At 47.0% G+C, this 12,203-nt stretch overlaps 5 protein-coding genes across 5 annotated transcripts; 3 read left to right on the top strand and 2 right to left on the bottom strand.

Annotated features, from left to right (window-relative positions):
* Positions 1-83: 83 nt before the first annotated feature.
* On the bottom strand, positions 84-2,020 carry BJ212DRAFT_1295337 (uncharacterized protein; the record flags this gene model as incomplete). Its single annotated transcript, XM_041332307.1, has 7 exons — positions 84-464; positions 526-758; positions 810-1,143; positions 1,201-1,446; positions 1,470-1,614; positions 1,655-1,790; positions 1,840-2,020. 7 exons carry the CDS (start codon positions 2,018-2,020, stop codon positions 84-86), a joined length of 1,656 nt encoding a protein of 551 aa, XP_041199319.1.
* Positions 2,021-3,082: 1,062 nt separating this feature from the next.
* BJ212DRAFT_1295336 (uncharacterized protein) lies at positions 3,083-6,694 on the top strand (the record flags this gene model as incomplete). The annotated part of the gene is made up of 11 exons (XM_041332306.1): positions 3,083-3,133; positions 3,161-3,243; positions 3,449-3,587; positions 3,619-3,695; positions 3,749-4,109; positions 4,159-4,446; positions 4,506-5,298; positions 5,388-5,570; positions 5,610-5,967; positions 6,061-6,260; positions 6,363-6,694. The coding sequence occupies 11 exons, from the start codon at positions 3,083-3,085 to the stop codon at positions 6,692-6,694; spliced, it is 2,865 nt and encodes a 954-aa protein (XP_041199318.1).
* A 413-nt stretch (positions 6,695-7,107) lies between these two features.
* BJ212DRAFT_321819 (2-oxoacid dehydrogenases acyltransferase-domain-containing protein) lies at positions 7,108-9,128 on the bottom strand. Its single transcript, XM_041342920.1, has 4 exons — positions 8,435-9,128; positions 7,712-8,376; positions 7,496-7,658; positions 7,108-7,445 (listed from the first exon to the last, which is right to left on the bottom strand). The coding sequence occupies exons 1-4, from the start codon at positions 8,990-8,992 to the stop codon at positions 7,176-7,178; spliced, it is 1,656 nt and encodes a 551-aa protein (XP_041199317.1). The 5' UTR covers positions 8,993-9,128; the 3' UTR covers positions 7,108-7,175.
* Positions 8,857-9,768, top strand: BJ212DRAFT_1317821 (uncharacterized protein). The gene is made up of 4 exons (XM_041334276.1): positions 8,857-9,123; positions 9,176-9,418; positions 9,467-9,548; positions 9,600-9,768. Exons 1-4 carry the CDS (start codon positions 8,986-8,988, stop codon positions 9,689-9,691), a joined length of 555 nt encoding a protein of 184 aa, XP_041199316.1. The 5' UTR covers positions 8,857-8,985; the 3' UTR covers positions 9,692-9,768.
* Positions 9,769-9,910: 142 nt separating this feature from the next.
* Positions 9,911-12,105, top strand: BJ212DRAFT_1259763 (uncharacterized protein; the record flags this gene model as incomplete). Its single annotated transcript, XM_041330051.1, has 4 exons — positions 9,911-9,978; positions 10,036-10,237; positions 10,291-10,576; positions 10,628-12,105. 4 exons carry the CDS (start codon positions 9,911-9,913, stop codon positions 12,103-12,105), a joined length of 2,034 nt encoding a protein of 677 aa, XP_041199315.1.
* Positions 12,106-12,203: the final 98 nt, after the last annotated feature.

Here is a 12,203-nt window from a genome sequence, read left to right as displayed (position 1 = left end):
TCCGACGCGAGATCTTGTATTATCGGCTCGATTATCATAAGAATCTGTACAATCTGTTACTAGTACTAGATAATCTACGCTATCTACATCGAATCACTCATCTCTGAGTCTGATGCCAACGAGCTCTGGCCCCGTGCTTGCGAAGGTCCAATTTCTAATATATACCGGAAATGCTGCTCCAAGTCAGTTTTCTCTGCACCAGTAAGTCCATCGAATGCGTGAACAATTTCTTTGAACTTGTCATGGTGAGCTTTTCCACCAAATGGGTCTATGTCCAACTGCGCCATTCCTTGTTCATACAACGCGCAGTACATAGCTGCGCCAGCTACGCCTACGATGTTCTTGATAGTCTTGAGTGAGGACATGTCAAGAAATGATGCGTTGCTCCAATACCATATGAACCTGATCACATTGGCCATAACGAATCTGCTCTTGAATCTTGCGCGTACGATTATATTATCATTCTGAGAAAGACATGTGAGTAAATACAAACTTTGAGTAATACTTGAGAATTGCTTGACGTACCTCGTCGAAATAAAAGTCATGCATGAACAGAAGAGGGTCAGTGCCCTGAATAATGAGGCTGACCCTGGCAATGTGATACTGGTCTGCTGGTAAGGTGTGTCCTTGTGGGGGCAAAAGTTGGAACGCATCGCAAGTGCCATCCCATGCAAAATCGATCATTTTTCCACGTTTAGTGGAAAAGGCATTTGCAACCTGTTTACGGTGCGCATTCGTGATGAAAGTCTGGAATACAGCTGCAAAAATTAACAAAAAAAGTGTATAATCTAGACAATACATGAACTCACCATCTGGCCCGTAAAACTGTGGGACTGAGTCAGTAATGGCCTTATCGACGATGTCCTTCTTTTTCTTTCTAGAGTACACCATTGCATTCCTTGAGAATACAACTCGCATTATCAACACTTTGGCGTCCTTTATCGATTGCTGGATGACTTCTTTCATTAGTATAATGACATTTTTAGGTCGTTGGTCATTTGGCGTCTCGTGCGGTTTGGTGACAGCGGTGTGCATCTGCGTGTCGGCAGTGTTGGTGGGGATCCACGATGCCTGGTATGGCGTTGCAGGCATATTGGCACGTCGATCTCTGCGTGCCTGGGTTGTCCTTGCAGGCCCTGCTGTCTGCGCACATATATTTTAAACAAAATTTCATGAATGAAAGAAGAAGAAAACACTGACATGTACCACTTCTGAGGCGGGAATTTCCCCTTGTTGAATCATTGTCAAATTTGAAGCCAGGGGTGACAGCCCCCCACTTCGATCTGTGATACTGGTACCTCCATCTGGTGCCTCTTCAATCCACTGAGGCACAGGTACTGTTTGTCCAGGGTGATCAGGAGGGAAATCGGGAAATGATGGACCTGAGTCGAATGAGACATCCTTGAAGTAGTCGTAGAAGTCGTAACCTTCTTCACCCAATATGTTCTGACCATCTCAACAAGACGAACCCTGTGCGTGACTGAATGACAACGGGCCCGCTCCATATGACACTGAACCCTCTCCATCTCCATACAAAGTGCCCTCTCCATCTCCATACAAAGTGCCTTCTCCATCTCCATATGAAGCACCCTCTCCATCTCAATAAGACAAACCCTGTGTGTGAATGAACAATGATGGACCCGCTCTGTATGACATTGAACCCTCTCCATCTCCATAAGGCAACAAGCCTTGGGTGTGGTCATATGGCAACTGCCCTTGTGTGGGCGCTTGGCCCTGCGTGTGACCAAATGATGGGCCTTCAGCGTTCCCATAAAGCTGTTGCTGTGTGTCTGTGTGACTGATTAGTGAATTGATAGACGCAACCCTCGAACCACTCACCTTGCCGCCCTCCTACAGATTGTCCGTATGGATCAAAGTTGAATGGCGCCATTCGGGGTTGTTCTGCATCAAGATTTAGTTGATCAGCAGCTGGCAAACCAGATGGATTCAGGCCTGATCCCCTAGCTGGCTTGGGGATGGCAGCTTTGCCCTTGCGCTTTGAGCCACATGCACCTGACATCGAGATGGTGATCAAGAAGATAAGTAAACAAAATTGCACGTCTGAAAAGGATGTGCACTGCTTGATTCAATTTCATACATGAAATAATGAGACACAGACTCGCTATACAACTTACAGGCTGGGAAAAATGAAACACATTGTGATTAATATAAGGAGATCTACGGGAAAATCGAAAGAGGGGTCACAGCGGATTGAGAAGCAGATTGAATGGTGATGGTAAAAGGCAGGGTTTCCAAAAAATTGAATACATGGGGAAAGGGCAGAGGGCGAAGAAGCATATTGAATGGACAGGGGGAAAATGCATGGCATTTCAAGAACTGATGTATGAACGGTGAGATCCAAGCAACGCGCGGTTATCTACTATGATATAGGTCAGTGTGAGCAAAATAACCTGAAAGTGAAAATTATATACCATGATTTGAAGTAATAGCTAAAATTAGGAAGTTCTGGTGGCTTCTTTATCATCATTGTCGTCATTGTCATCATTGGATTCATCATCATCCATGATATTGTCTATATCAGAAGATGGACAAGAATTACCGATGAATTGAGGTGAGTGAGAAGATTTTCCCATAGAACCCAATATATCCTCCTTAACGTTTAAGCCTAAGTGCCTAGAGAGTAACTCAGCTTGGGCAGCAATGGTGCGAAGAATTTCGCAATCTTCATCATAGACAGCTTGAAGGTAGTTCGTGTTGTCATTGATTTGTTCTTGTGAGCGGTCAGAAAAAGTGTTTCTGATCCATTTCAACTCTTCGTCACTCAAGAGGAGGCAGTCTTTGTTCTCGCAATGAACTCTATCCAGGAATGCTGTAAACCGCTCTGACTCCTCAAGCTCCCATGCCATCGTCACAAGATGTTGACATGCAGCTTTGCGGCCAGCAAGCTTTGATTTGAATAACACATGCAAAGTTTCCAAGCTCAAATGTGAGAGGCCCTTGCAAATTGTGTCCTCTTGCTTTTGACCTATGAATGAACCTCTTGAGGAGTATTTTAGAATGAGAAACATACCTCACGAATTTCTTTGGCCATAAACTCTGGCTTACATCCTCACCCTGAAACATGAGCTGCAAATCAGAGTTCCAGTGGAGCCTGATGGAGAGGGTATGGAATGTAATTCTTCAACATTTGCTCATGCAGGTACTGTCCACAACGGGAAGGGGATGCGACTTTAAGAGGATTTCCATGCCAGGAAGGAGATTTGAGGCTAGGCTTTCCATGATGTGAAGGAGATTTGAGATGCCTGTATGATATGTTCTGCTTTGCATTCGGAGACTTAGGTACCTTATATAATACACTTTTCCTTGTATCAGGAGGTTTAGGCACCTCATCCACTGGGGAGAGGGAAACATGGGGAGAACCTGCATCAGAAGAGCCTATTTCAGAGGTCATTAAATGAGGAGAGTGATACTGTTTTGTCTTGAAAAGATCAAAGGAAGTTGGTTCAACACAAGTCACAGAGCTCGAGTTAGTGGGAGCAGGACTGCTTGATCGAGGAGGAGAGGGGATGGGGGATGAAGGCACAAATTCCATTGTCGTCTCAGCGACACAACAGTCGATACAGCAGGTGATACAAGCGATACACCGGAGATGCGTAGTCTGCAGACTTTGAAAGACTTCGCAGTTTCCTCAGCCAGTCAATCCAATTGCAACACCTGAGGGCAAAATCAGCAATGTGAGTATATTCTGTCAGGCTCAATGTATGATATCGATGTGCACTTACATTAGGTTATGCCCTAACTGCAACTTGGGAGACTTTCCATCTACCGAGGCACTGATTCGGCATCTCAATTCTGAGTCTACTTGTTGGCCATCTGAAGCACAACCACAAGCAGTACCCGTCCCTCCTGTATTCCGTCGATGTGGAAGTGACCAAATACCTGCAACTGGTACTTGCCATCTGCATGCTGGATATGTCTTCGGCATCGGTAGAAATATGCTTGATAGGCTGGATGATGATCCATATGCATATCGGCGGAAAATAAACCACTATTACCCTTTCCATGATGAAGGTGAATGGGAGTTGGGAAAGTTCTTGGTTGAAAACCTCACCCAGACTCAAATGACTAAATTTTTGAAGCTGAAATGGGTGAGTGATGGTACAAGCTAGGTCTACAACACTCACCATTCCTCGACAGTTTAACACTCATGCAAGGCCGTCTTTCAATATGAAGGACCAGCTATTAGACTGGATGGACTCACTCCCATGTTTCACGGAGTGGAAAGTCTCCAAAATGGAATTTTCAGGTTACAAGACAGTCCATCCCATTGAACTTATTTGGTGCGATGCACTAGAGGTTGTCAAACAACTCTTTAGTGATCCCATCTTCACAAATCATATGACATATACTCCGCACATTGTCAATGTTGGAAATAAGCGTGAATACGGAGATTACATGAGCGCTGATATGGCATGGAGAATCCAGGTTTGCTTACTCTGCTAATATATCCCTAACTGTCACAGATTGACATCGCAATTTTCTAGGACCATCTCCCTGTGGGTGTGACTCAAGTGCCAATCATACTGGGATCTGATAAAACTCATGTAACGCGAATCACCGGAGGACTTGAAATGCACCCAGTCTTCATAACTATCAGCAACATTGATTCGGAAGTTCGCTCCAAGGCAACCTTACGAGCTTGGCGATGTATTGCCTACATGCCAATCACAAAGTTCCGCATGCACTCAGACTATCAAAGCATTCTCCAGGCATGGCTATGGCATAAATGCATGGACCTTGTGCTTGCTAACCTCAAGGCCGCGGCATTGGATGGGTGTTTCATGCCTGACTCCTCCCGATACATTCATTATGTGTTTACACCACTCATAGCTCATATATGTGACCTGCCAGAGGCTTCTATGATCGCTACAGTCACAAAAAATGCATCCCCTGTGACTATGGCAGTGCAAGAGGATTTTGGCAATGGGACACTCCACCCCCCTCGTACTGGGGAACATACATTGCGACAGCTTATCGAAATATTCCGCAAGGTTGATCCTTGGGATCTTGATAAGTTCCAGAAACCAGCCAAGGCTGTCAACCTGTCTGGTGTTCACATGCCATACTGGCACAATTGGATCTACACATGTCCGTCCATCTTCCTCACTGGTGAAATTCTGCATACCTGCTTTAAATTTTTCGCTGACCATCCACTCAAATGGGTCAAAGAGGCTGTAGGAGCTTATGAGTTTGATAACTGCTTCATTGTCCAGCACAAACGAGTTGGTACATGCCACTTCACAAAAGGTATCACGCAGGTCAAGCAAATGACGGGCCGTGAGTACAGAGACATACAATGCACTATTGTTGCCTCGATTGCAGGTGCACTTCACCCCAATTCATTCGCACAATCCATGCCATTGTAGAATTCATTTACCTCGCACAGAATCCAGTTCATTCATCTGAAATGCTTCAGTCAATGGAGCAGGCTCTTTCCGACTTCCACTTTTTCAAGGGCACTATTATCGAGGCCAAAGCAAGGAAGGGGAAGGGGGGCGTCAAAGACAAATTTTTCATCCCCAAACTCAAACTACTACAAAGCTTCAAGGGTACGGTCCAGTGATTAGGCACTTTGATGCAGTTTTCAGCTGATACGACGGAGCGCTTGCTCATCACCCACTGCAAGGATCTTTTCCAACGGACGGCCCAGCAGGGCAAAGATTTTACAGAGCAGTGCGTGCAGATTCTTAACTGCCAAGAAGCAATGGAGATATTCAACCTGTATGCACTGTTGACTTCCCGTGGGGCACCATTGGTCAATGCCATGCACACCAAAGAGGATGAGGTTGCAACTACTAACCCCATGCTCTCGTGGATTTCCCGAGTTCTCCCTGATGAAGTCAAGTCGGTTCATGGTCCCCGACCAGTCCGCAATTATTTCCTCAAAGGCATCCTCTCTGGAGACGCGCAGACTGCTTTCCAAGTGAATGTCACTCCAGACTACAGGTCACTGTCACCGGCTGAAATATGCTTAAAATATATACTCCCCGACTTCAATCGTGCCCTCGCCAACTTCATTGCTTGATCATTGCTGTCTAGTGGCGAACATACCCGCTGGGACCCCAAATATGGGCGTTATCAGGCATGGAACAAGTTTCAGCTCCAACTTCACTCAGCCTTCCAGCAATGTGTCGTCATGCCAAGCAGGGTGGTTCAAGTATACCCGCCAAGCAACGATTTCCCCCTTGGCAACTGTGACACTGTTCTCATTGACACCATGGGCATTAATGGCAAAATGAGTATGTAAATTCTATTCCCCTGTATTCTAGCCCTACTGATATCATATACAGCGAGTTACATCGCACAAGTTTGACTGATTTTTCAGCTGATTGTTCGATGAGGTTCCAACCTGGAATTGCCATCATATCTCTCCAACCCACTTCTCTATGTCCAATTCTTCTGCTTCATCTCCAGCCCTGACGATTGTCCTGAACTCACTATGTGGACTATGGAGCATGCATACACGCAGGATCAAGATGGTAACAGGTATAGGGAGGGGGCTGTCATACAAGTGACAGATGTAACGCATGCGGTTGAATTGATACCAGTTTATGGTGAGGCAGTGGCTGATGGCGTGTCCTCTGCAACTTGCTTAGAACACTACGAACGTTTCTTTTTGAATAGCTTCACAGACAAGGAGAGTTATCACACATTTAGTACCGATTTTGGATAGATAGTAGCTTGATCAGCATGTAGCAATTGTATTCGCATCTACCGTATTGCATATCTGAGCATATCGCATCTTATCATCCGAGATAACTGGGCTTGAGTTTTATCAACCAGATATGGTGAGTAATATTTGCATTCAACATCTCCACCAATCGCATGAGTTCGCTAGTGAAGTCGTAAGCGTTCGTAAGTGTCCGTAACACGCTTAAGCTAAGCGTTCATTTCAGTGGTTTTGCTGATGTAGCAGGTCGTCGTGAATAAAGGATCAGGCCTTGGGGGCGCACGTGTACATGATTCTTCAGCTCCGCGAAGGAATAACCATCTTCCTTCCGTGGGTCTAGAACGCTAGGGGAGAATATAAACTCCTCACATCAAACGGCTTCATGTTTTCAACACGCAAATCAACAAAAAACATAACGCATGCATGTGATAAATGTAATCTAGTCTAGAAACAATGGGTAGACCTCAAAGACCCGATTGTACTATTAGAGCATGAACGTGAGAGGATTTTCGAGGTAACCTTTAAACGCAGTCATCCAACGAGCACCCACAGCACCATCCACCGTCCGGTGGTCCGAGCTCAGTGTCACTTTCATCATATTCACGGTCTTGAAACCACGTTCCTCCTCAGGAGCTGGGACGATTGTTGGCTGCGTAGTGCCGACAGCAAGGATGCACGATTGGGGAGGGTTGATGATGGCAGTGAAGTGTTCGATATCGTACATGCCAAGGTTAGACACCGTGAATGTGCCACCCTATCGAAACAATGAAATTCATTCAGCCAGAATGAATGTGTATCGCTTACCTGATATTCTTGAGGAGCGAGCTTGCCATCCCGAGCCTTTTTGGCGAGAGATTTCGCTTCACTAGAAATAGTTGCCAATCCTTTTGAACCGACATCCTTCACAATAGGTGTAATGAGGCCAGTGGGAGTTGCAACAGCAACCGAGATATCAGCCTTCTTGTATCTAAAGGCAAGATGGGTTAGACTCGATACATTTGTGTCCGCGGAAGTACATACTGTCGGATGACCTCTCCAAGCCATGCCGAGTTGGCCTCGGGCACGTCATTCAATGCGCATGCAACAGCCTTGAGAATGAAGTCGTTGACGCTGAGTTTGGCAGCTTTGTCCTTTTCGCCAAGCGTCTTGTTAAAGACCTCTCGGAGCTTCATCGTCTTGTCCATGTTAATTTGGACGGTAAGGTAGTAATGGGGCAGCTCCTGCTTGGACTGTGTGAGACGCGAGCCAATGACGCGACGCATACTTGTAACTGGGATGTCTGTATATTCCGGAAGGGAAGCAGCAGGTGCCGAGGAAGTGGCAGCGACTGCTGAGGCTGCTGCCGCGGGTGGTTGGTACTTCTCAATGTCCTCTCGTATGATGCGTCCCTCAGGACCAGTACCCTTAACTTGGGTCAACGGGATGCCGCGCTCCAAAGCGATCTTCTTCGCAATGGGAGATGCGAATATTCGTTCGCCCTTGGCAAGCTCAGGCTTGGCCTGGGATGGCGCAGGCTTGGGGGCCTCGGTTTTGGGAGGCTCAGGTGTACTTTCCTCCTTAGGTGGGGAAGGGGATGCGGCCGAAGGCTCGGAAGCCATTTGAGCCGCACCTGACAGGTCATCGCCTTCTTCAGCCATGATGGCAATGGGCGAGCCGACGACGATATTTTTCGAACCATCAGGAGCCTAAGTGTGAGCAAGACAATATGAGAGAATGAAAGCTTGAAGCTTGAAATTGACATACAATAATCTTGGCAAGAATACCGTCGTCCTGGGCCTCCACATCAATGGTAGCCTTGTCCGTTTCCTGTGCACAGACATGAGGAACGGAGTGGAAGCAAGAATATGAACGCACAATCTCGAGCAGTACGTCACCAGCGGTGAATGTTTCACCCTCCGCCTTTTTCCAAGAGGCGATACCACCCTCGGTCATGGTGGGACTCATGGCAGGCATGGAGAACTTGGTGAGGGCATGTCTCCGTGCAGACATGTGCATCTCTATGAATAATGTTAGTTGTGAGCAACATGAAGAAGTAGGAATCATACGCCGTGAAAGGACGCGAGCGATAGAAGAGGAGGCCATTGTTGCTGAAGGAGCAAATGCGCGATTCCTCGAGAGCGGAAGTATAACAGTCAGAGTGGGCTGAGATTTTTGAAGTATGTAGTCACAGCCAAATAGCGACAAATCCGAACGACGCGAGTAACATAATACTTGGTCTCCCGACTTTTCCCTTGTACATCGTTCCACGATATTATTTGGCAGCTGCTGCTCGCTTTCGGCTCCCTTGATTTCCCATGGCATCCGATACCTTACTCCCAGGTCAATTAGTATCCCTTCCTCGTGGTCCAGCACCGCAACTTGGAGGAGGTTTATACTTAAAAGATGGACAAGTTAGAGCGAGCCTAGTTGGTGTCGCACAGTACGAAGGATCTGTTGGTTAATTCTCTTGACGATTAAATCATACTCGATTTTCAATGTGTGCAGACCCTGGCAATATCTCGCGTACGATCACATCCACCGGCAGCAAATTCAGTCGTACTAGGGACCGTCACTCGTCTGTCACCTTTGCAGGCGATGGTATCCATTTCAGTTGTTGATGGTGTTCCTCTACCGGCCGGTGAAGAATTTAATGGTGTTATACGCACTCAAGATGTCAGAGCTACCGAGAAAGACAAGGTGAAGATCGGCGACTGTTTTCGTGGTGGAGATGTTGTCAAGGGTGTAGTGGTAAGCCAACCCAGTAAACGCGGTAAATGATTTACCCAATCATCCCAGATTTCTCTTGGTGATGCTCGCAGTTACTACATCACCACTGCGCGCAACGACCTCGGTGTTATATTTGCCACCAGTGAAGCTGGTAAGAGTTAAGCTTGCTTCCGTGATATACGAATTCTAACCGATTATCTAGGTGCATCGATGGATCCTGTTTCATGGCAAGAGATGAGGTGTCCTAAGACAGGACGAATTGAAAAGCGCAAGTGCGCGAAACCTGAAATTTGAAACTTTGTAATTACATGAACGATAGGGAGTTGGATGATCATTGAATTATGTAATTATGTAATCATAAGTGTGGCATAGTTGTGGACGTCAACCAAATGTTAGAAGGCCCAAGTCAAGAACCAAATTGCAAGCATTTCTCCTGTTTCCACCAATTTCCTCTTCTCCTTTGATATTTTCTGGTTGTGTTTCTAGGTTGTACTTTATTTCTTTACAGGGTCGATGACGGCTGTTCTGTCTCCTACAGATGCCCTACGCAGAGACCCAATAATGACCTCCTTAGAAGACAAGTACTCATACCCTTCTTGCCACACTCAATCTGGTTTCTAACCATGTTCTCCAAACAGTTACTCCTCCACAGACTGGAAAGTGAAGTACAATGAAGTCGCAGATATGCTGGCGGAAACTCGTGCCGAACTTGATGAATTTCATACTTCTAGTAAAGAGCTTGAGGAGGAGTTAATCAAGGAAATAGACCGTACAGAGAAGGCACAGCAGGATCTCAAAGTAAAGGTCGCGAAGACTGAATTAGACCGAGACGAATGGAAGGTATTTCACTACGCGTCTTCCGAAACCAGTTCACTAATTAACCCTTCACAAAGTCCAAATTTATATCGCTACAGACCATGCACAATACAACCACCACCTCCCTGCAACGAGAGTTAGACACACTCAGACAAGAGTCTCAGAAATTGAAGGTTAGATTGCGTGACCTGGAGTTGGGCAATGATGACCTCGAGAGAAACGAGCGTGTGGTCGCGTCAAGTCTGGCGGATATAGAGGCAAGATATTCCAAGGCGCTGGAAGAGAAAATATTGCTCGAGCACGAACTCCTTGACAAGGCTAACATGGAAGAGGAACTACAACGTGTCAAGGATGAGCTACGAGGTACGTCATGTTGGACTGCATGGGGATAGAGCACTCACACTTTTCTGCTAGATTCATCTGTAGAAATATCTATTCTCAAGGATCAGCTAATCGCTGCTCGCTCTAGGGCACCGAGCATTGTGACCGAAACTTCCAGTTCCACCACCGTTTCATCACTATTCCCTCCTCCGACGGTTTCATCGGATGACAATCTGCTTAGTACTCCGCCGCCGCCAGATCTTGAACTATCTGATCTTTCTTCCAACGAGAAATCCTCTATTCCTACCCCTACTCGCCCCCCTTCTACCGCTGCCAGTTCAAATTATGGACAATCCGTCCTACTCCAGCGCGCAGGTTTCCAACTGAGCAAACGTAACCCTGATACTTCCTCGCCTTCATCAATGACCCGTTCAAGCACCCTTCCAACCCTTGCTGCTTCACGCAACTCTCCTCGGACTCCGGTCCTTGTTCCACGACCTGCCGCTGTTACTGCCAGTTCTAGTGTATCCAACATCACTGCCGTACCTATGATGGCATCCAGAAGTAAGGGTGTTCAAATGGTTTCCGAAATGCGTGCTCGTGTCAAGAATCTAGAACAGAAGATTCATACACGTGTTCCTCGCTTACGGATGGGCAGTAATGCTGGGCGGCAGGGAGCGACAATATCCACGATGGCCTCCACATCCACTATATCCTCTACATTGTCATCTAAGAGTACCTTTACACGTTCTGTGATGCCAGACAGCAAACTTGGCAAACCGACTCCACAGCGACTTGGCGTAGATACCGCTTTGGCGGGCGGTGCGACCACGCCCAACCCTAATAATTCAGGATGGGTTCTCATTATGGACGATACTACTCCCTCTCCAAATAAGGACGCTGAGGAGGAACATAGACGCTCATCCAGTCCCTCACCCCCCAGCGCTTTTCACCGTGGAGTTCCTTCGTCGGCATCATCTCCTATTTTCTCCAAGCCCAGTCAATTTGGCCAAAGCACGATGACCCATAGTCGTCGACCTCAATCACGCCTCTCCGGAGCCAGCCTCAGCACTACCGCAACAATGAGTTCCATCCCTACTCCTTCATCTCGCCCCGCAACTCCCACTTTCCTTCCTATTCCGATCTCCCGTCCAGGAGTCACTGGCTACAAGAAGTCCACCGGGCTAGGGGCTGGTCCGTATGGTGGTCCACCAAAACGATCCTCTATAGGTTCCAGTAATGCTGGGTCACCTACTCCTTCTTCGGATTCAGAGTTCCGTCCTCGCGAACGACCGTTCTCATACAATGGGAAAGTCCAGAACGACTTGAAATCGCTACCGCACTCCAACGTAACAGTTCGGGCATCCTCTAGAATCCCATCCTCCGCCAGCAGTGTCTCGATATTGTCGCAGAGCAAGATTGGTCGACCTGCGGGTATCACCGGTGCGTGGAAGAGCGGCGGATTAGGGCTTCCTGGTCAGGAAAATGGCGGTTTTCTTGAACCTGACAAGAAACCTCGCAGCAGGTCCGGGAGCAACGTGCTCAATTTTGGACGTGGCGGCGTTTCTTGATTTTTCTTTCTGAATATCTCATTTTCCGTTTGTGACATGCTATGCTGACTTTGGGACGGCGCACTGACGATCATTTAGACTACACGCATTTTAGGTCT

The sequence above is a fragment of the Suillus subaureus genome, assembly GCF_016647635.1.
Source record: "Suillus subaureus strain MN1 chromosome Unknown BJ212scaffold_2, whole genome shotgun sequence".
Lineage (NCBI taxonomy): Eukaryota > Fungi > Basidiomycota > Agaricomycetes > Boletales > Suillaceae > Suillus > Suillus subaureus.
Note: the sequence above shows the minus strand (reverse complement) of the source record. Positions and strands in the feature narration are given on the sequence as shown.

Coding starts and splice junctions, on each gene's coding strand:
- BJ212DRAFT_1317821 (XM_041334276.1), top strand. CDS start 8,986: ATGGCATCCGATACCTTACTCCCAGGTCAATTAGTATCCCTTCCTCGT. Junction 9,419..9,466: donor ATGTTGTCAAGGGTGTAGTG/GTAAGCCAACCC, acceptor CAATCATCCCAG/ATTTCTCTTGGTGATGCTCG. Junction 9,549..9,599: donor ATTTGCCACCAGTGAAGCTG/GTAAGAGTTAAG, acceptor CCGATTATCTAG/GTGCATCGATGGATCCTGTT.
- BJ212DRAFT_321819 (XM_041342920.1), bottom strand. CDS start 8,992: ATGCCATGGGAAATCAAGGGAGCCGAAAGCGAGCAGCAGCTGCCAAAT. Junction 8,377..8,434: donor GTATTCTTGCCAAGATTATT/GTATGTCAATTT, acceptor GCTCACACTTAG/GCTCCTGATGGTTCGAAAAA. Junction 7,659..7,711: donor CTTGGAGAGGTCATCCGACA/GTATGTACTTCC, acceptor TCTTGCCTTTAG/ATACAAGAAGGCTGATATCT.